This window comes from Myotis daubentonii, chromosome 17, assembly GCF_963259705.1.
Source record: "Myotis daubentonii chromosome 17, mMyoDau2.1, whole genome shotgun sequence".
In the NCBI taxonomy this organism is placed as follows: domain Eukaryota; kingdom Metazoa; phylum Chordata; class Mammalia; order Chiroptera; family Vespertilionidae; genus Myotis; species Myotis daubentonii.
In genome coordinates, this window is record NC_081856.1 from 36,232,410 (window position 1) to 36,254,043 (window position 21,634).

Genomic DNA, 21,634 nt, shown 5'->3' on the forward strand with positions numbered 1-21,634 from the left:
TGGCCCTGGGTTCTAGACCAGAGAGTCAGGAGTTGTGTTGTAGGAGTTGAGAGACAAGGTCAAATAACTTGTACACCTAGGTTTGCTTCCTGAAAGCAAATGGAATTTCATCTTTTATTTCATCTCTTTCTTCTTCCCACTTATTCTCTCTCGCCTCTCTCTTCTCCTCCCCTCCACTTCCCCAGGCAAGCCCTGGAATATTTTCATTACAATTTCAGAACCACGTATTTGTTGTTGTTGGAGATGGGATCCATATTAATTATTCTACCACACTCCTAATTACACACCAAACTCTAGTCTGTACTCAAGATACAATGCGATCTTCCTAAGCTAATGAACAATCCTTCCACCTCCCCCACCCCCCTCCCCCCCCAAAAAAAACCTACATTTTCCAATTTTCCTGTAATTCAGAGGTTCCGTCACTGTGAACTTTTTTCGTTCTGTTTGGAAGCACTCAATGCCTGCTTTTCGTTAAGGTTCTGTTTTATAGCAAACCTGCAGCCGCAGTCAGAGAAAGGCAATAAGCCGATAGCACGGTTCCAGCACTTATCTGGAGCCCAGGCTTGCTTCCTGACCGCTTCTAACTGGTTGATTATCTCCAGACCCCGAAGTGCCAAACGCAAGTGTGGCTAGGCTAGCTGACTACAAAAGCCCAAAGATAAACTCTCGGAAAAACTATGGGACTGAGGAGCACGCTGTTCGTGTTGCTTACAGTTTGGGCCGGCACGTGGATGAGGCCCAGAGGGCCTGTGACTCACAGGGCGGGCGCACGTTTCTCCCCCACGTGGGTCGCTGTTGGTAGTCTGCTGGACGCCGGGCATCTGCAGGCAACCAGCCTCCTGTGCCTCCAAGCTGTGCTTGCGAAACCATGTCCTTGTGTGTGCGCCTTCTCTTGGCTGCTTCGGGGAAGACAGCGCAGGGGCTGGGAGCTCTGGAATCTGGGCACGTGCGGAGCTAGAGAGCAAAGGCAGGGCAGGGCGCCAGGGGCCCCGGGAGGCCGGGAGCTGGCCAGCGCGTCCTGGGTTTCCTTCCCCTCATGCCTCTCCCCCCTGTTGTTTTGCAGGTAGTGAAGCCGATTTTAGCTCCTCGAGCAGCACGGGCAGCATTTCCGCTCCTGAGGTCCACATGTCTGCCGCGGGAAGCAAGCGCTCCTCTTTCTCACGCAAGTAGGCACTGTCTCCTGCTCTGTGATTATTAAGACCCTTTGCACAGGTGACTCACCTGGACTTGATGCTTCTATAGAGCCGCCCAGATGACTGTCCAGTCATATCTTACTGGTCAGTGAGTGATTTTTGTTGGTGTGTTAGTGATTAGAAATGGGTGGTTTTCTCTACCTGTCCTCCTGTGGTCACGTGGCGTGGCCTCTGTCATCTCTCATCCAGGCCTTGGCTCTGGGTCCAACCCGCTTTCTCTTCCTCACTCACCTGTGTACTCACCTGGGTATCCAGCTGGCCGTCCAGTTTCCACCCGCCTCCCCTCATGAATCTAGATTATGCATTCACCCTTTCTTTCTTCCAGCTGAGCTTCCTTTTCTTTATTTTTGTGCAAGAAGCATAATGACCATGTGGGCATCCCAATATTTACGTGGGGAAAGGGTGAGGGAAGTATGACGTCCATGGGCATGAGTGGCCACCACAGAAAGGGGCAAAAGAGCAAAATAGCTAAGTGTGTGGGCTCTGGGGTCAGGCTACACCTTGGTTTGAACAGCAGCTTCACCTACAGGCTGTGTGGCCCCGAGCAAGTTGCTTAGCTCCTCTAAGCCTCAGTCACCTCGTCTGTAAAATAGGGCTATCGCCATACCCACCTCATAAGGTTCATTGTTAGGATTAGATTGGCTGATAGAGGTAACGTGTGGGCTCAGTGCTTGGAGCACGGGAAGCATCAACAGGGCTCGCCATGGACGCTCTTTGGATTGAGGGGAGAAGACCAGGGGACATGGGAGCCTCTTCACATGGGGTGGGACAGGGATTCTCTGCCCCCATCAGTGACTTATCCTACAAGTATTCGTTGAGCATCTACTATGAGACAGGTTCTGGAGATAAGGCGCTAAACAAAATGCCATGAAAATTATATTCATTCTAGCAGGGAAAGAGAGACAATAAATGCATAAGTGATATAATTACTTTTAAAACATGCAGGGAAAGGCTATGGGAGAGTAATGGGGTGTGTGGTGTGTTTCAGATAGGGGGTTCTGGGAGACCTCGGCGATGAGGTGAGCTCTGAGCAGAGACCTGAACGAAGCGACGGATGAGCCACAAGGCACTTGGGGGTGATTTGGCTCTAGACTTTGGGGATGTCACTTGGCTCTCCTGGGCCACAGTGTCCAAATGTGTCCAAAAGAGACTGGACTACACGAAGTTTTAAGGTCCCTTCCGTGAAGAAAGCTGTCCCGTTTCTAAAACCTTGCATTTCCAGGAGTCAGCAAGCGAATAGTTCCATTCCTCTTGGGGAAGCCGCAGCTTGGGCTGATGTTTACAGAGGGACCTGAGACGCACAGTGTAGAGTTTATTGAAAACAAAGCTGAAGCCAGACGAACCTGTAACAAAAGAGTGAAGTCCACATGAAAAAGCAGTCATTCTGTTCCCAAACACCATCTGTTTTGGAAATAAAGTGCCTCTGAGATCACAGGACGGTACATATAAACGTTCTCTGTATAAGTCAGATGTGGCTTGCTCTGAAAATAACCGATTTATCTAACCCATTCAAGAAATTAGCCCATACCCATGGTACAGGTATCAAAGAGCAGAGAGGCAAAAGGAAAAACAAATGTCCTGAAGAAGAAGCCAAATTTGTTAAGCCTTTCAAAGGAATTTGTATTTGTGGTTAAATTTCAAGGTAATGCCAGTAATGCTGAGTGACTTAGAGAAAATATGCTAGTCTGGAATCCATGATATCTCTAAGTGGTTAAAAACTGATATGATAAACATAAAATAGCTAAATCTAACTATGTGCAAATCAGATGTATGTTTAGTAGATGGAAAAATGAAGCTGGAAATGTTCTATCCATTATCCTCACTTTTTTTTTAATCCTGACCCCAGGACATGCTTATTGGTTTTAGAGAAAAAGGAAGGGAGGGAAGGAGGAAGGGAGGGAGGGAAATAGAGAGGAAGAAATGAGAAAGAGAGAGAGAGAGAGAGAGAGAGAGAGAGAGAGAGAGAGAGAGAGAGAGAGAGAGAGAGAGAATGAACAGTGACTGGGGAATCGAACCCGCAACCCAGGTATGTGCCCTGATTAGGAATCGAACCTGTAACCTTTCAGTGTACAGGACAACACTCCCACTAACTGAGCCACACCAGTCAGGGCTCTCACTTTTTTTTTAATCTGACCCAGGCACAGCACCATGAGTAGATTTCTATGATGGAATAGCTCAGCATTTCACGTAGTCTTTGTGACCCACACATTGAGGGCAACTCCTGTAAATGGTCCAGTATCCATGCCAAATTCTGTAATAGCTTGTGATCTATTTAATTGGCTCATTTCTCCTGTTAGAAAGGAATTTTCTCTGTGGAGAATTAGCTCCTGGGAGAAAGCATGGCAGGAACATTGGCAAAGGTGGGGTGAGAGGAATGAGGGACAAGGTGGAGTTGGGGAGAATAGTTTTGATAGGTGACTTTAAAAACAACACATTAGAGATTTGCAAATGATCTCTTATAGAAGGCCAACTCTGCTGATGTATCTGAGGTATTCTCTTCCTTAAACTAAAACCCTATCTGATCAGAGGCAGATGGAAGCGAGAAGAAAAGAAGGGCTTGGGACTTGGAGCCAGACCTGAGTTCAGCCTCCACTGTTTATTAGGTGCATGACCCAGAGCCCTGAGCCTGTTTCCTCTCCTGGAAAATGGGGTAATAATGGCATCTACCTCCTGCTGCTGTTGCTGATGGTGGTGGTGCTGATTATGGTGATGATGACCATTCCAATTTGCTAGAGCTGCCATGACAAAATGCCCCTCCTGAGGTTTCCATCTTCACGTCTCCCTGTCTCTCACTTCCCATTTTTCCTACTCATGCGTGCAGGCCTGGGGTGGGGTCAGCAGAGTTCTATCTCTCCCCTGTGGACTTCATTCTTGTTCATCAAACCAGGGAGGTTAGGTGGGCTGAGGAGGGGTAGCATTGGGTTTGCCTATTCACAGCCACGACCAGTATGGAATCCCTGCTTCTCCTTCCAAATGTTTTATCATCATCCATGATGACTTTGGATTAAACTAAATGTAAGGAACAGAAGAGACATCTTTAAGTATGTACTTTCTCTTAAAAAAAAAGTTAGCTGTTACAGTCTAGTCATTCATTTCCTGAAAAGCATGTGAATATATTTGAAGGCTTGATTGTACTTCAGTCATGTTTAATAGCTTACGAGTTTTTGCTTCGTCTGTAGAGCAGATGAGTTCTTACAAAATCCCCATCTAATTGAATGTGTGTCTTAGTCACATACTACACTGAAGAAGGCAGTGGCAAATTCTTCAGGTAATAACCACATACATAGCCAGTCCCTAATGTACCTGGGTACAAGCTCAAAACAGTATATTCCACTTGGGTAAAGTAGGAGGCATTTCTGTAGCGTGAAAAGACCTGGATTTCATTCCCCGTTCAGCTCTGTGTTCTTGAGCCAGTTTTTTTGTTTGTTTGTGGGTTTTGTTTGTTTTTTTCTCTCTCTGAGCCTCAGTTACTTACTGAGTACTTCACGGAGTATTTCACTGATCACACAAGGGAGATAACCTCTGTACCAGCTTTATATCCAGTGTGACGGTCAGTTACATGAAACAGTGTTCATAAAGCACCAGGAACAGGGCTGGAGTCACAGGGGGTCCGTGGTGAAGGTTGACTCAAGAGGATTCCCCAGGTCACAATTAGGGCGAGTTCCTTCCTGTCTGCCCTGACGTGTAATGGCTAATCCTCCAAACTCCTCGCAGCCACAGTAAGAAGCGGTCAGGCCAGTTGGTGCCAGGCCTGGAAGGGACGTTTGAAGAAGGAAATCCAAGCCAGGGTGCATGTTCTCTGCAGTTTCTCCCGAGGCCCTCCCACCCCCGGGCTGCTCAAGTTGGTTTGTCACCAAGCCATCCGCCCATCTGTTCTCCATAAAGCGCCCCCTTTTCAGGAAGAGGAGACCGAGTCCATTTGCATGATTTCAAAAGGAAAGAACCTTTTAACTTTCCAACGTGGCGATGTCTCCTCTGTGTGTGATTTATGGGTTGACAGCTAGTTGACAGTGTGTTTGATTTTAAATAACTGTGGGTTGGGAGCCAAGTGCACCCACGTGCACACTCACATTCCCGTTCACACACGTTTCTCATTGAGATGTGTCGGTTGGACACGGCGGTAATTACAATGGCAAGGGGATCATCAGAAAGCAGGACTGACTGCTCTGTGTCCTGTTCCAACACTCTTTTCAAAATGTTCCCCTGGAACCAGATTAACAGGGAAGTGGAAACAAGTTTCTTCTCTAATGACACCCTATAGTTAGTTCAATTGCCCTGAACAGCTTACCAAATGCCCTCATATGCATTCTTTGATTTTTCATATCAACTCTGTGAGGAGGACAGGAGAAGTTATCATATATCCTGTAGGTTAAGTTCCTACTACGTGGCAGTGCCAGGACTTAAACCCAGTGTATTCAGTTACCAGTCATCCAGGGAGCACCTAGTGTGTGCCAGGCAGCAGCGGGGATAGGAAAGGCCAGGCTGTGTTTCTGCCCACAGCATGCCCCCATCCCCCGGGAAAGGAGGGTTGGAGTTGTGATGCATTGTGGTTCGTTTCACATTGGAAGTTTGCACAGAGTATTAGAGAGTATTAGAGGAATGGCACTTGCACCGGCTTTGGGAAGGAAGAATCCAGAGAAGGCTGCTTGGAGTAGGTGCCCATCAGTTTCGAAGTAGGTGGTACCCCAGAGGCTTAGGATAGGGAGCAGAAGGAGAATATTCTAGGCAGAGAACCTTAGAAGCTTAAAAATATAAAGGTGTTGGAGAGCGAGGATTGTCAGGAAACTGTAAGTCGTTTGGAATTCTGGGATAGAGGGAGGAGCGGGGTGTGGCAGAGGATGGGTGGGACAGGGTGGTGGGATTGGACCTTGCGGACATGCTAAGGAGTTTGGCCTTTATTCTGGAGGTGGGAGAGCCAGCGAATCGCTTGGGGGAGGCCAGTGATATTCAAATTCCATTTTGGAAAGGACACTCCAGCCGCAGGACCAGCCTCCTTGCCCGAGGGGTCAAGACAAGAGGCCAGGGAGGGAAGAGGGGGCTGTTACAACATTTCAGCAGTTAAATGATAAAGGTTGTGCTAAGTTATTGGGGATGGAAAGAGAAGGGTAAACAATAAGTGGTTAAAATTATAGACCTGATACATGTATGTGGGCTGTGTTTATTGTTCTATTTTCTCCTCCTTCTTTATGGACAGTCCCCTACGTCCCCATTCTCCAAATGAGCCAACCCAATCGTCTGAACCCACCTGAAGCTGAAACAGGTGTCCTGGAACAAACACCACATCTTCAGATCTGCCTCCAGAATGAACCTAAACCAAATCAATATTTACATGGTTTGTGTTCCGAGCAGGCTGCTGGGTTTAATCCAAAACAAGCTTTGTGGTCAGAAACCATTTGAAACAACAGCAGAGGGAGGGGTTGCCGGTGCCAGTGGCACAAGGAGAGAAAGTATCGGGCAGGTGGGAAGAAAGCTGCTCACAGGGCAGTTTGTACCAATAATTACATTGCCTCTTTCTAACTCTGTAAGTTGGATTTCCTTAGTAGTAACTAGCTCTAAGGAGTAAAGCATTATCGGTGGCTACCAATAGCCTCGAGGGTTTTAACATTTTTAAAAAATGTATTTTATTGATTTTTTACAGAGAGGAAGGGAGAGGGATAGAGAGTTAGAAACATCGATGAGAGAGACATCGATCAGCTGCCTCCTGCACACTCCCCACAGGGTATGTGCCCTCAACCAAGGTACATGCCCTTGACCGGAATCGAACCTGGGACCCTTGAGTCCGCAGGCTGATGCTCTATCCACTGAGCCAAACCAGTTAGGGCTTCACGTGTGTTTTTTTTCATGCTCTTCCCTCAGCCGAGGTCCCCACGGGCGGAGTAATGGAGCTTCATCGCACAAGTCTGGCAACAGCCCACCATCCCCACGCGAGAAGGACCTTCTGTCCATGCTGTGCAGGAATCAGCTGAGCCCTGTCAACATCCATCCCAGCTATGCGCCTTCTTCCCCAAGTAGTAGCAACTCTGGCTCCTACAAAGGAAGTGACTGTAGCCCAATCATGAGGTGAGTACTAATCATCTTTCAATTCACGGTTCCTGGTTCATCCTACGTGATAAGTTTTCTTTAAAAAATAGTTACGCAACTCTTGATCCGCTGTCTTATTCTGCAACAAGACACTTCTCTTTCCCACACTCAGCTCATTGTTTAAGGGCTGCTGCAGAAAGAACGCCAGCCACAATCTCTCTTAAGTTTCAGCAATCCAAGTGGTGAGTGGGTAGGGAGGAAAATGGAATCGCTCATGTGTTCACTTAGATACCAGTTATGTGTTGAGTACCACGTTGTGCCAGGTACTGTGCTGAGAATAGAGCAGCGAGCAACAGATATGGGCCCTGTGTGTACCACCCAGAGGAGAAGAAAGACCTGACTCATCTCATGACAACAACTCATTAAGATTATTCTGCAAGTAGATGTGTATGTAAAAGGTGGCCAGGGGTCCCACTCTGAAGGGATCGCTGAGAAAGTGAAATTGAAAAGAGATCTGAAGGTCAAACAAGGAATGAGTTAGTCCTTGAGGGATGGGGGTGGGGAGGCAGAAAGAAGGAACTGCACATCCAAAAGGGCCAGGACAGGAGGAACAGAGGGCTGGGAGCTGGACTCAGGCCCTCTTGGATGGAGTGCAGGCTCAGGGGGAACAGGGCGAGGGCAGTGGCTTGGGCTGGGTCCAGAGTCAGGGAAGAAGCTGCCAGCCGTCCTCCGTCAGCCCCTTCCTCTGGGCGTCTGTTCTCATCAGTCAGCTCTCGTACAGCCTGGCAGGGGCCTGGATTCCAGCTCTGGGTGGTTTGTAGAACATCAGGCACCTCTCTTCCCAAACACACTCAGCCTCGTTCCCGTCAGGAGGAGGAAACTGCCCACCGAATCAGCACACTCACTCCAGGGACTGGTTTCGGAACAATTTGAATTCAACGCCTAACAATCAGGATGTTGAGGGCACATTGTGTGGAAAGTTAGGTCATCTCGCTCCCTTCCTTCCCTCCTGCCTGCCCTCACTCATTGTCCTTTAACATCACAGCCTGCTACTCTGCACTGGCAGGCTAGCCCTGGACCATTGTGTATTATTTTGTCTGAGATCATTCAGAAGCCATAAAAAATCCTCCCTCTCCCTGTCACCCTCCCCACACACTACCCTGATATTCCATGTACTGAACATCCTAAGCCTGGCAGGTATACTGCCATCCCCTTTCATGGTGAGGTCACACGTTACTGAGGCTTAATAAGATCTCAACACACGGCCGCCACTTCTTCTCAAGCTCCTTTCTGTGCCTTACTTGGCCTTTTTATACTAAAGGTAACATTCCGATACTTGGGCTCTTTCAGGCGGTCTGGAAGGTACATGTCCTGCGGTGAGAATCATGGGGTGAAGCCCCCAAATCCAGAGCAGTATTTGACTCCTTTGCAGCAGAAAGAGGTGACAGTGAGACACCTGAAGACCAAGCTGAAGGAATCTGAGCGCCGACTCCACGAGAGGTGAGTCCCACTTCCTCGCACAGGGTGGTTTAGGACAGTTGTTGTTTTTGTTTTGTGGGGTTTTTTTTCTATAAAATGAAATATGAAACTACACTGTAGAAAAGTGGAAAAGAAGAAATGTGATTTCATTTCTGTCATATTTCATAACTCAGTCTCAGAAGATTTGGCTGTTTCAGGAGTTCAGGGGCCCTCCTTGGTTAGAGGGGACCACCTGCTCTGGGTGTGAGCAGCTTTGACAGGAGGAGTTGGGTGTGTGCCTGACTACATTTAAATGGCAGGAACACTCAGAGCAACAATCCATACTTCCAGCCCAATGGGTCACACACAGGGAGCCCCTGGTAAGCTCTGTTTATTTCTGTGAGGGTGGATGTCTGTGTGCACTGTGATTCCTGCCAGCTATTTCTGTGCTGAAGGAAGAGGTTCATTTTTCTTGGCCAAGTGTTGAGGTAAAAAGCAAAACAAAGCAGCCCATGCTTAAGCGATCTTATCTGGGAGAGAAGAGACCTTTGACAGTTGGAGCAGATGAGATTCTCTGCTTGATGGTTTTCCCCTGGAACATTTTAGGATGGATGGGCAGAGCTCTGACCAGGGTAGCTGTGAACCCAGCGTAAGTTGCCCGGAGTCAGACCCTATTTTCTGGAAGTCTTTGGAGTATGATTTGAGGAAACCATGAGAGGGTTTGAGCAGTCATAGGAGGGAGAATATTCAAGCCTAAGCTTAAAGCAGCAAAACTGACAACATCTCTTCAGATATGTCAAGATCCTCACTGCCAGGTCTTCATATCCCTGAGAATATGTGGACATAGGAAGGCATTACATGTAAGGAAGAAATTTTCAACAAAGATCTTGAAGTAGAGTCCTTTAAGGGATCTAAAAACAGGCTAGATTCTCTTCAGTGTAGGATGGATCTGATATCATCTTACCTGAGAGAAGATAGAATAATCAATTTTTCACAAAGTCCTTGTAACATGTATCATTTTATGATTTAAATTTTAAAAAAGATTATCACTGGAATATGATGAGAGAAATTCTGCCTTCTTAGGTAGGTGATTGAAAGTGAAATGGGCCCAGCTGGAGTGCTCAACTCAGTAGTTAAGCATCAACCTATGAATCGGGAGGTCTCAGTTCGATTCTCGATCAGAGCACATGCCTGGGTTGTGGGCTCCATCCCCATTGTGGGGCATGCAGGAGGCAGCCAATCAGTGATTCTCTCTCATCACTGATGTTTCTATCTCTCTCTCTCCCTCTCTCTTCCTCTCTGAAATCAATAACAATATGTATATATTTTTAAAAGTGACATGGACTTTCCTTCCACAAACTACCTGTATATATAAAAGGCTAATATGCAAAGTGTCCCCTTGGGTGTTTGACCGGGAGACTGGGAGTTCAATTGCTCACTATGACCTGCACTGACCACCAGGAGGTGGCACAGAATGAAGGAAAGCCCGATCAGCCCTGATTGCCTGCCAGGCCTAGGGACCCTACCCATGCACAAATTTTGTACACCAGGCCTCTAGTAGGTACATAAAAGGATAACTGAGAGACTCTAATATGTTCTAATAATAAATTTTCAAATATTAAGGTTGGTCTTGTTAAATATATTTTTATTGATTGCAGAGGAAGAGAGAGGGAGAGAGAAAAAAACATCAATGATGAGAGAGAATCATCAGGTGGCTGCCTCCTGCACACCCCCTACTAGGGATCGAGACCACAACTCGGGCATGTGCCCTGACCAGGAATCGAACCATGACCTCCTGGTTCATAGGTCGACACTCAACCACTGAGCCACGCCAGCCGGGCTCAAATATTAAGTATTAAATAAGGTATAATGCTTGTAAAATACTTAATGCAGTATCTGACATGTAGTGATGCTCCAAAAAGAGGGGAAAAAACAATAGGAGTGTTTTTTATTCTGATTCTAGTTACTAGAACAGGGGTCCTCAAACTTTTTAAACAGGGGGCCAGTTCGCTGTCCCTCAGACCGTTGGAGGGCCGGACTATAGTTTAAACAAAAACTATGAACAAATTCCTATGCACACTGCACATATCTTATTTTGAATTAAAAAAACAAAACGGGAACAAATACAATATTTGTATTTGCATGTGGCCCGCGGGCCGTAGTTTGAGGACCCCTGCACTAGAATTATTTTAGCTATTTCACAGTTGGGGGTAGGCTTATTTATGGGTATTAACCTGGGAAAGAAAAAATGTCAAAACTGATTTAATTAAGTCTGTGTTTCAAGTGGAAGAGCTTGGTCATTTGCCTGTGTGTCAGCTGGCTCAGAGATGATATTTTTCTCAGCCTCATGGGTCTGCTCCTCTTCTCACCGCAGGGAAACAGAAATTGTGGAGCTGAAGTCCCAGCTGGCCCGGATGAGGGAAGACTGGATTGAAGAAGAGTGCCACCGGGTGGAGGCCCAGCTGGCCCTCAAGGAGGCCAGGAAAGAGATCAAACAGCTCAAACAGGTCATTGAGACCATGAGGAGCAGCCTGGCCGATAAAGACAAAGGCATTCAGAAATACTTCGTGGACATCAACATTCAGAACAGGAAGCTGGAGTCCCTCCTGCAGAGCATGGAGCTGGCGCACAGTGGCTCCCTGAGGGATGAGCTGTGCCTGGACTTCTGCGATTCCCCGGAGAAAAGCTTCCCCCGAGACACCCCTGTTGGCCGGACGGCAGATGGGCTGTCCGCGGAAGAGCAGGTCACAGAGGAAGGGGCGGACAGTGAGCTGCTCGTGGGAGACAGCATGGTGGATGGCTCGGATTTGTTGGATGAGCTGGCGACGGCCACCGCCACCCAGGCTGGCGACCTGGAGCTGCTGCATTGCACCCCTGGGGCAAAGGTCCTGGCGATCATCCCCACGGAGGTGGGTCCAGAGGTGGGCCGTGTGGTGGTGGAGCGGGCTGTGCAGACCGACGTGGTGCCCTACAGCCCCGCGGTCTCCGAGCTCATTCAGTACGTGCTCCAGCTCCAGGACCCCTGTGCCTGGGGCTCAGCATCGCCTTCTGAGTCCGCAGCTGATTCCACAGAAAGCTTCCCAGAGTCCATCTCCGCGTTGATGGTTGATTTAACTCCAAAGAATCCAAACTCAGCCATCCTTTTGTCTCCCGTGGAGACCCCAGACGCCACGGTGGAGGCGCAAGCTCCTGCAGATCGCCTCATGAGAGAGCTGGATTTTGCAAGGAGCACAGAAGAAAGGCTGGACGGCATCATCCCGCGGGCCCCGGGGGTCGTGGGGAGGCAGTACTGGAGCCGCAGTTTCCTGGTGGATCTCCTGGCCGTGGCTGCCCCCGTGGTGCCCACCGTGCTGTGGGTGTTCAGTACTCAGAGGGGGGGCACGGAGCCCGTGTACAACATCGGGGCTTTGCTCCGGGGCTGCTGCGTGGTTGCCCTGCACTCGCTCCGCCGCACCGCCTTCCACGTCCAGACCTAGAGAGCAGTGGTGGTTCCGTGTGCCAGTGGGTCCCAGGAGGTGTGGTGCCAGGTGGAGAAGCAGCAGGTCGACCCAGGGCGGTCTCTGTTCTGTCGTGTTGCTCCTCGGTATTTGATTTGCACTATGTTTAGTGGGAGCCTGTTACCTGTGGTGGCCCGGAGGTATCTTCAAAGGCATGGAGACCTGGTTCAAGTCAAAAGCCCCACCCGTGTGGTGTCGAAAGCATGCTCGTGACCCTGCGTGTCGTCAGAGGTGCCCGTTCTTACCCTGGTGGTTCAGGAAGAGAAAATGCAAAGTTTGCACTTTCCAGACAGCTTCTGTCCTGCCGGCATGCGATCTCCTTGCTTTGCTTCGTGCTGTTTTCCAATGTGTGATTGTTCCAGCATTCCTGATGGTCTTGTGCATAGCAGGGGACTGTAACCAAAAATGAACATGTATTTGCGCCCTTGGTTTGAAGAAGTCTTGACTAATCCTTTAGTGTCTTCATTGGGGTTGATAAAGTTTGAGTGTTTGCCGTTTTCTACTCAATGTAGCTCCAAAGTCTAAAAATGGCTTGTTTGTTCTTAAATCTGTTAATTGATGAAACTGTCTGTAAGTTTACAGTGTATTAACTTATTTTTTGCTTCTTATATATAGTGTTTTATTGGAAATGGTTTGTAACCAGACACTTTGGCATGATGAAAATAAAGATTAGTGTTTCCAGTTAAATAAATGTTTTATCCTCCTATAAAATGATGATCTCTGCAGCTTTATTTTAATAGAGTAAAAAAAGATTAAATGAGTAGCAGATCCTTCCATGGTTATCAATAGTGGTCTGTAAAAATGGGATTAATTTAAGAAATTAGAAAGAGGAAACATAATTATTAAAGGTGAGGATTTCCTATCCTGTCTGTTTTAAAAAAACAACATTGTTTCTGAGTAAAAGTAGCTTTGGTGGTTGGTTTGTTTTTAAATTACCCATACACTTGTTTTTCCACATATTTATTCAGAAAGGATATGTTGACTATTTTCAGGAAAGTTGTGTTGATTTTTTCCCAGGCATGTTAAGGGTGCAGAGAGGGAGAATACGCTAGGACCATACACCCTCCTCCCCTTGGAATAATAGGGTGAGGGTACGTGGCTGGGGAAGGATGAGATAGTATTTGATCTGTATTCATTTCTTCACATCACTCTTGGGAAGTGGGTATTACTCCATTTTACAGATGAGTGAGCTGAGCCTCAAAGACGTGCTCAGAATGTCCTAATTCATCTCTGAAGCCAAGATTTCAAGGGTCAGCAAAGCAAATACCTTTCCACTTTACCACACAAAGGGAAGCGACCTGGAGAATATCCTAACTTCTCATTCAGAAACTCTTCTTCCATGTAGAACTTTTTACCTTTAATACTTTATTTTTTATCTACTATGCCTTGGTTATTGCCCATCCCCCAATAAAATATTAACTCTCTGAGGGCAGGAATCTGTGTTCTGTTTTGTTCATAAATTATGTCAAGAATTTAGAACAGTATATGGCACATAGAAGGTGTTAGGTCCACGCCCACAGGAGCCAGGTCAAGAGACGTGAGTGTTTAAGAAATTTTATTACATTCTTGTCTCAGCCCTTCTGTTCACAGATGTAACAATAAATTTATAAATTTTGTTTTTTAACTTCATTCAGCCTGGTTCCTCTCAGCATCGACTTAACAATAGGGATTCTAGCAATAGCTGTTAAATGAAATAATTTATCCAACAAATTCTTACTGGGTACTCACATGCTAGGCACTTTACTGGCTTGGTCTTCAGTGGTGGAGGATACTGTTTCTTCCTTGAGAGGTCTTAGATTCTGCCTGTGAAAGACATAAAATATGTCAGCAAGATCATTTTAAATAGCGGTAAGTGCTTCCAAGGAAATAAACAAGGTGAAGGAAAGGAAAATTAGCGCTGATGGGTGAAAAAGATCCTGTCACATGAAAATATGGCAAATAAAACGTTGCAAAAAGAACAAATGCAAAGGCCAAGGGTCAGAAAAGGGCTCAACATTTTATAGGGTCTTCAAAGAGGCCAGTGGCTAGAGCAGAGGGAAGGAGAAGAGGAGGTTTGGAGAAGTGCACAAGAAGCTAGTTCATATGGTGCCTTGTAAATCATGGTAGGGTTGGGTTGAATTTATTCCCAGTGCAATGAGAAATATTAATGGACTTTAAACAGAACAATAATATAAACTGGTTTCTTTCTCCTCCCCTTCTCCTGCCCCCCCCACCCCCCCCGCCTCCCGCTTGCTGGCTACCCCCGCCTTTCTGGCTGCATTGTAAGCAGGCAGGAGCAGCAGAAGCAGGGAGACCATTTAGAGATCTATTGTAAATAGTCCACGTGAGTGAGTATGACAATTTGGAGGTGGATATAGAGATTGCGTTGAATAACTGAAGATATAGCTTTGAAGATAGAACTGTTGTGATTTGCTGATAGATTAGATGTAGGGAGGGGGTGAGGTAGGATTTAAGGAAGAGAGAAATTAAGGATGGATGATTCTCAGGTTTTTAACTTGAGCACCTGTGTCAATGGTGGTGCCATTTACTGAAAGTATAAAGAGATCGAGAAAAGTTTGGGAAAATAAATATGAGATGTCTATTAAACACCTGTGTGGAAATGTCAAGTGAGTAATTGCATATTTACATGAATGTGAAAATCATGGGAGTTGTCAGGGCTAGAGCTATAAAATTGGGGTTCTTCAGCCTTTATTTACTATTTAAAACCATGGGATGGATGAAATCATCCAGGGAGAGTGTAAAGAAGGCCAAAGACTGAGTCTGGGGCACTTCCACATTTAGATAGAGGATGAAGACCCAACAAAACAGCCTGATAAAAGGCAGCAATTTTTGCCTCAACAATAGGAGGCAAACTAGTGCATGTAGTATTATGAAAACCAAAAGGGAGAGTGATTCAAGAGTGGACCGGTCAACTATGTTAAAATCCTACCAAGAAGCTGAGTAACGTGAGAGCATATACATGTCCACTGGCTTTGACCACGAAGTCTGAGTGACTGTCAAGATCATTTCTTTGGATAAATGGGCATGGAAGCCAGATTGAAGTGGGCTGGAGAGTGATTAGAAGAGAGAAAGTAGAAATTGATGCATGCAGCTAATTTTTTTCTTAGGCTAAGTTTTTACTGAAGGGGTATAAATAAGTAGGTGATAGTTAAAAGGACACGTGGATACAGGGGTGTGTTTTAGTTTTCAATATTGGGAGGAGATAGAGCACATTTATACACTTTGTGATTGAGCCAAAGAAGAGAAAGAAATTGATGACCTAGGAGAGAGGATCAGCTGAAGGAGGGGAGCCCTTGAGAACATGAGAAGGAATAGGATGGGGGCCACAAGGATGTGCATGTGGGGTGATGGTTTGTCTCAGAAAGGCCATTGCTCCCATTGGAACACACATGGGCACTCAGCACACAGCCGTACAGAGACTTGGCTGAAATGGAATGGAAACTATTTTGGGAGGTGAATAACCGGAACTGTCCCAAAATAATGAGCCGTGCTGACTCAGGTCCCTTCCTGTAGTCCAGCCCAAACCAATACCTAGAGGCTGTTATCTCCCTTACAGTCCCTCCTTGTGTTTATTTTTAGTCATTGCTAAATCCACCCATTTTTACTTGAAGAAAAATTATAAGGGTGATTTTGGTGTCCACTTGTTACTACAGAAATGATTATAACCACACAAATTCAGCACTGTTCTTTATCAAATCAAGATGGATGGAAAGATGGGCTCTGGTAAAGAATTCTCCATGAACCACAAATATTTATGTTGATTATCAAATTGGAGGCAGCAGATCATGAAGAGCAAATTGTTTTGTTGTCTTACTAACCTGCATCCTTCTGTAAACCAAACGGTTCAAAGTTAACTGCATATTCTATCCACACGGAGACAAACTGTGCAGAGATAAAACCGGAGGTCCTGGAGCAGCTGCTGTGCTTTCCTTCCCCACCCCCACCCCAGCAGTTACTGTGTTTTTCTGTTTCTCCCCTGCCATCTCCACCCTTCTCCAAGGTTTCAGTATGTACCGTCTGTGGAAAATTACTGCTTTCATTCAGAACGTTCTTTCACAAGTGAGTCCCCTGGAGTAAATACAAGATGCAGCATAGCCTGCCTTTCCACAGCCCTAGGCGTCGGCTGCGTTTGTGAACAGGATGATCTGATCCCATAGAAAGAAGTGCCTCTGAGTTGCTTCCCGTAATTCGGATGCCTGTGATGCACAAACAGGCAGGAAAACGGAAAAAAAGAACAAATCCTCTCTACTGAACACATTGCTGTCCCATCAAAGCAAATGTTAAACATTCCCGACAGTTACGTGTGCAAACATTCCAATTTATAAGAAAAGATTTTCCCCCAAAGGGATATGTTGACCTTTCAAAGTTGAGCTGTTCAGAAAGGGAGGGGAAAATGCAGTGGACTCAGATGCCAAGCGTTTCTGACATTTGGGCAGGAGAAAAAGGAAGTCTGTGGTTTGCATTTATCACAGGCCCTCCCTAAGTACTGGTTGGGTCTGATGTGTTTTTCTTTTGAGGATTTTTTCATTTTAAAAGTCTTGGGGTAGTTTCTGACTTCTATTTTGGCTCCGTGAGCACTTTTACAAAGTTCACTTACTTCCAGTCTTACCAGGCAACATGTATACAAGGAAGCAGTAACCTAGGCAATTAAACATAGCAATATATAGCAACGAAGGCTTGAAAGAACGTCAACAAATTCCTAGTTGTTGCAAAGAAAAGCAATTAGAAAGTCCAAATAGAATAAAAAAAAAAACGTATGTCAAGTCATTATGTTTAAACCCCTGGAAGAGATGCTAGGCTGTGACTACTGATCCCCCACCCCCCCTGCCCCTCTCACAATGATCGTGATAACTAATGGTTACAACAATGATTCTACTGAATTTCAAATTCACAAGAGGTCTGCTACTCAGAAGAGTTTGTGTTAAAAGATTGGAATATTTCAGTAGTTTTTACATTTTGTAAAAATTCTATCTCTTTAAAAAAAATGTACTCAACATTAAACAAATCTCCAATACATAAAACACATAAAAGTGAAGTTTTATGGCCTGGAGCCCTGCCCGTGCTTCCTTCTCATCCTCTATGGTGGTTCCAGTGTCACCTCTGAGAACAGCTTGAAAACCAGTTCTTTGAAAACTGACAGTTTAGCCCTGGCCGGGTGGCTCAGTTAGCTGGAGCATCATCCTATACACTAAAAGATTGCAGGTTCGATTCCCAGTCAGGGCATATACCTAGGTTGCAGGTTCAATCCCCTGTAGGGACAATCAATGTTTCTCTCTCCCTTCCTCTCTCTCTAAAAATAAATTTTTAAAAAATATTTTTATTGATTTCCGAGAGAAAGGGAGAGGGAGAGAGAGAATAGAAACATCAATGATGAGAGAATCATTGATTGGCTGCTTTCTGCATGGCCCCTACTGGGGATCGAGCATGCAACCAGGGCATGTGCCCTTGACCAAAATCCAACTTGGGACTGTTCAGTCCACAGACCGATGATCTATCCATTGAGTCAAACCGGCTAAGACTGAAAATAGATTTTTTTAAAACATATCCTTGGGTGAGGATTTTTTAAAAACAACTGCCATTTCATGTAAGATCTCCTGGGTTGTAACCCTCGGTTCATTGAAGTATATCAGCAATTTCAACCAGTGTGCCTCAGGAATTTTTAAAACATGCAATACTGGACTATTTAGTTAGGGGCACTGACGTCTTTTTCCTTAGATTGTCAAATAAAACAATGACAACAGCCAACACAACAATAACTGTCGAGTGTGAATGCATGAAAATTATACCTATTTTTTTGTCAGATCAGCAAAAAATACATTTTTTGGTGTGCTGCAGAATTTTAGTAATTAGTTTATGTGTGCCATGAGGTGAAAAAGATTGAAAATCGCTGGAATAAACAGTACTCTGGGTAATGCCAAAGGACTCAACCCTCTACTGTCCTAAACAAATGAATGCTTAGTGGAGATGTTTTCTAACCTTTTCTCCCAGCACTTCGTTGGCCAGTGCTCTGTGGGCTTGACTGTGAGGAGGACCTATCACTCCAAGTAGAGGCCACGTAACACCTGGGATTATGGTGAAGTAAAATGATGAGGCAGAACCCGGGCTCCCCTAGAGAATTTCTGCTGTGAAAGGCATCTCCTGGGAGGCCCTGGAGTTCCCCCCTTTGATCTTATCAGACCCACCTTCGGGGATATTTTCACTCTGGCTCCCTGTATGTATCATTTCTGATCAAAGCTATTTGAATAACTGAAAAATTAAATGTTTGCCCAACTAGACTAGAGCTGTAATGGACTGGAACATGAAAACTATTAACAACTGCAATATTTCTCTAATTTGATGGTACGGTAAGGCCCTCCCTCCCTTCCTTGCAATCAAACAGCTCACAGTGTCTGAAATGGTTTGCCAGCGTCGCTTTCTGGAGCAAACAATAGGTGCTGGCATTTTAAATTGACCTTTAATTCTTCTGAACCAGCACATTATTTTTAGCTTGTTTGTTGTAGAAAGAAAATGAAAAAATGAAAGCAGTCTTAATAATGCTCCCATCTCCCACTGAAAGCAGTACATGGAAAAAGGTTTTAGAAGGATCACCATGTACAAGCTGATTCTGGAAGGGTTCCTTCTGACTAAGACAGACAGGCAATTGTGAGGTTCAGATGTACCGCAGAGCTTCAAGAAGAAATAAAAAGTACTTGTGCACTTTAAACTTAAATGGGGCAAGAGAAATATATCTCTATCCTTATGTATATCTTACTTTACTTACCACTACCATAAATACTGAGCTAATTTAAAAAAAAAATTATTTCAGGCCCTGGCCAGGTCGCTCAGTTGGTTAGAACGTCATATAGATACACCAACCTAATTCCATCTCTGGTCAGGGAACATACAAGATACAACCAGTGAATGCACAAATAAGTGGAACAATTCAATGTCTCTGTCTCTCTCTTCCCCTTCCTCTCTCTAAGAATCAATACATAAAAATTTTTAAAAAATCTATTTCAGGGGCCAACATATCTAATGATGATGTCATTTTTCTCCATAATATAGGTATACACTTATTTTATTCAGCAACAGTCAACAGGTTTGGAAACTGCAATGCTATAAAAATTAAGGATTCAAATTAAGGTTTGAATATTTTAACAAATGAAACCAATATAGGAAGAAGTTAATATATTATAATGAGGCAAAACTGACCTGAGAATAAGAAACCATAACATTTCTCTCAGCAAACCATGGATTCAGAGGACATCCTTGAAGTTTCTATGCATGAGGATGATATTTTTTCTGTGCCAATCATTCTCTGAACCAGACCCTGAAGATACATGTTAAAAAGACGACTGGACAAGGTCAGGGACACAGTTTGTAGCACGAAGGTCCGGGGTACAGTACTGCTCTTCACATGCATGAAACCTGTGCCCTTGGCCTCATTAGAATTATGACCCAATCAAGTGAGCTAATTGGCCCACCCAAATGTGTGAATATAAACCACATCTTATTTTGCTTTCATTATAATATCTGACCAAGCAACCTGGAAATACATAATTACATGGCATTGATATTTAAATATAGTTATTTACATGAAAATAGAAGCCAAGATAATTTCTTTCATATTCATTAAATCTTAGAAAACACAAGTGGGTATTATCTACTGTAATTTGTAACATCATCTTCACAGAGTTCTTTAAAATGAAAGAGGAAATTCTAAAGGCTCTTTGGCAGCTCAGTTTGAAGTGAAGAGTGTTAATTGACCACTACCACAACCTGCTCTCAAAGCTATTTTCCTTCCATTCGTGCAATGCTGCCCTTCTAAGGTCTGGTTTCCTTACATGTGAAATGGGGATGTCTACCTCACCAGACTGCAAGGAATCATTGACATAAAGACTCTTAGACAGTGCTGAGCACATGATAAATGTTTTCGCTCTTATTAAACTTGCAGATCAACTTATGGTTAGGTAAAAATTAATATTGCAACTTCTCCTACTCTCTCTCTATAAATTAAGGGGCTGCCATATCAGTGCACAGCCAGTATTTGGAAAAGTGTGTAGAGGATCTCATAAAGAAGTGTGGACAGGGCCTCATAACAACTACCATTTGTTGAGCACTTATATATGTGCCACTTACAGTCTCAGTTAATCCATAAAACTATATCCATGGAATGATTTCCAAACTCAGGCAATTTAACAATGCACCTTCTCTGCAGCAGCTCTGAGAACTCTGAGAAGCTCTCAAATTGGTGTGATCATATCAATATATCGGCAAAGTACTTGCGTAAATAGCCATGGCTGACATGATCTCAGGTAGGCCACACACTTCGGTTTCTCTGTAAAAGCTCCTGTTGTGGATTAGCAGTGTCAGCAGCAGCCCTGCAAGGGTAAAAATCTGTTGTGAGGTTTTGTAAGAGGGGTTCCTAGAACAGTGTCTCTTCCCAGCCCTGAAGATTGAGACTTCTGGTGTAAAAGCATCTTACTACTCTCAAAACTTACTGTAGTTACTGAGCATGCCCAATAGCCATGACTAAAGAGCACTGAAGATAAAACATAGAAAGCAAATTTTAAAACAAACAGTTGAATATAAGAGTCATTAGCTGTTGCTGTAACCTTGAACAGCCTTGGTTGTATTAAAGTGAATCACACACAAAAAGCTAGCTCTCTTTCATACTAGGAGAGAACAACTCAAATTTTAAAAATCTATGTAAATGGCAAAAACAAGTCATTAGCTACTAAAATAAGCTCTTCATAGACCCATCATCTTCTGCAGCCCGCCAATCTGCCCGAGTGGGGAGAAACTCCTTCCCCTGAACAAACCGTAGGTCCTAGAGCTCCCTACCCCCACCCCCAATTTGGCTTCAGCCAGAACCACTCACCTTGGTTAACTGTAGCCTTTGCTTAGACATCTTATGATTTTCTTTGAACAAGGTGCTAAAGAATGAAAATCATTGCAGTATGTTATCCCCAAGGACTAAACAAAATGTGTTAGCTATATCTGGTTCAGACCAACCCTTCAGTAAATAACATTTGTGTTGGTTAGGTTTACACTACAGTGGTGGTTCAGAGTGGTGTTTGGAAACTCCATCCAGATGCCTGTTTCTATATAGCTACCACCTTCTTCCCAACCACCACCATCATCCAGGAGCAGTCACTGATCTGGCCAGAGGTGAGCACATGCCAAAACTGAGCAATTCAGATGGTAAATCTTAATTGTCAGTTCTAAAAGGTCCACAAAAAAAATAAATAAATAAAAATAATAAAATAAAATAAAAGGTCCACAGACTGACTAATCTGAGGGAAGGCAGGGGTTAGGGGTGGAGAGAGATTAACCAAAGAATTTATATGCATATATGTATAACTCATGGAAACAGACAGTGTGGTGAAGGCCTGAGGGGGGTGGGTGCAGGGTGGAGGGGGTCAAAGGGGAAAGGAAAGGGGACAGCTGTAATGCTTGCAACAATAAAGATAAATTTTAAAAAAT

At 44.8% G+C, this 21,634-nt stretch overlaps 1 protein-coding gene across 2 annotated transcripts in view; it reads left to right on the top strand.

The window, feature by feature from the left end:
* The window catches only part of SYBU (syntabulin), a 70,729-nt gene extending 57,849 nt beyond the window's left edge, over positions 1–12,880 (top strand). For both annotated transcript variants that reach the window (XM_059671890.1, XM_059671891.1), the window contains 4 exons: positions 1,064–1,166; positions 7,050–7,253; positions 8,565–8,714; positions 11,047–12,880. In XM_059671890.1, the coding sequence (XP_059527873.1) occupies positions 1,064–1,166; positions 7,050–7,253; positions 8,565–8,714; positions 11,047–12,148 (1,559 nt within the window). In that variant the 3' untranslated portion in view covers positions 12,149–12,880. The remainder of the gene's footprint in view (positions 1–1,063; positions 1,167–7,049; positions 7,254–8,564; positions 8,715–11,046) is intronic.
* The last annotated feature ends 8,754 nt before the right edge of the window (positions 12,881–21,634 follow it).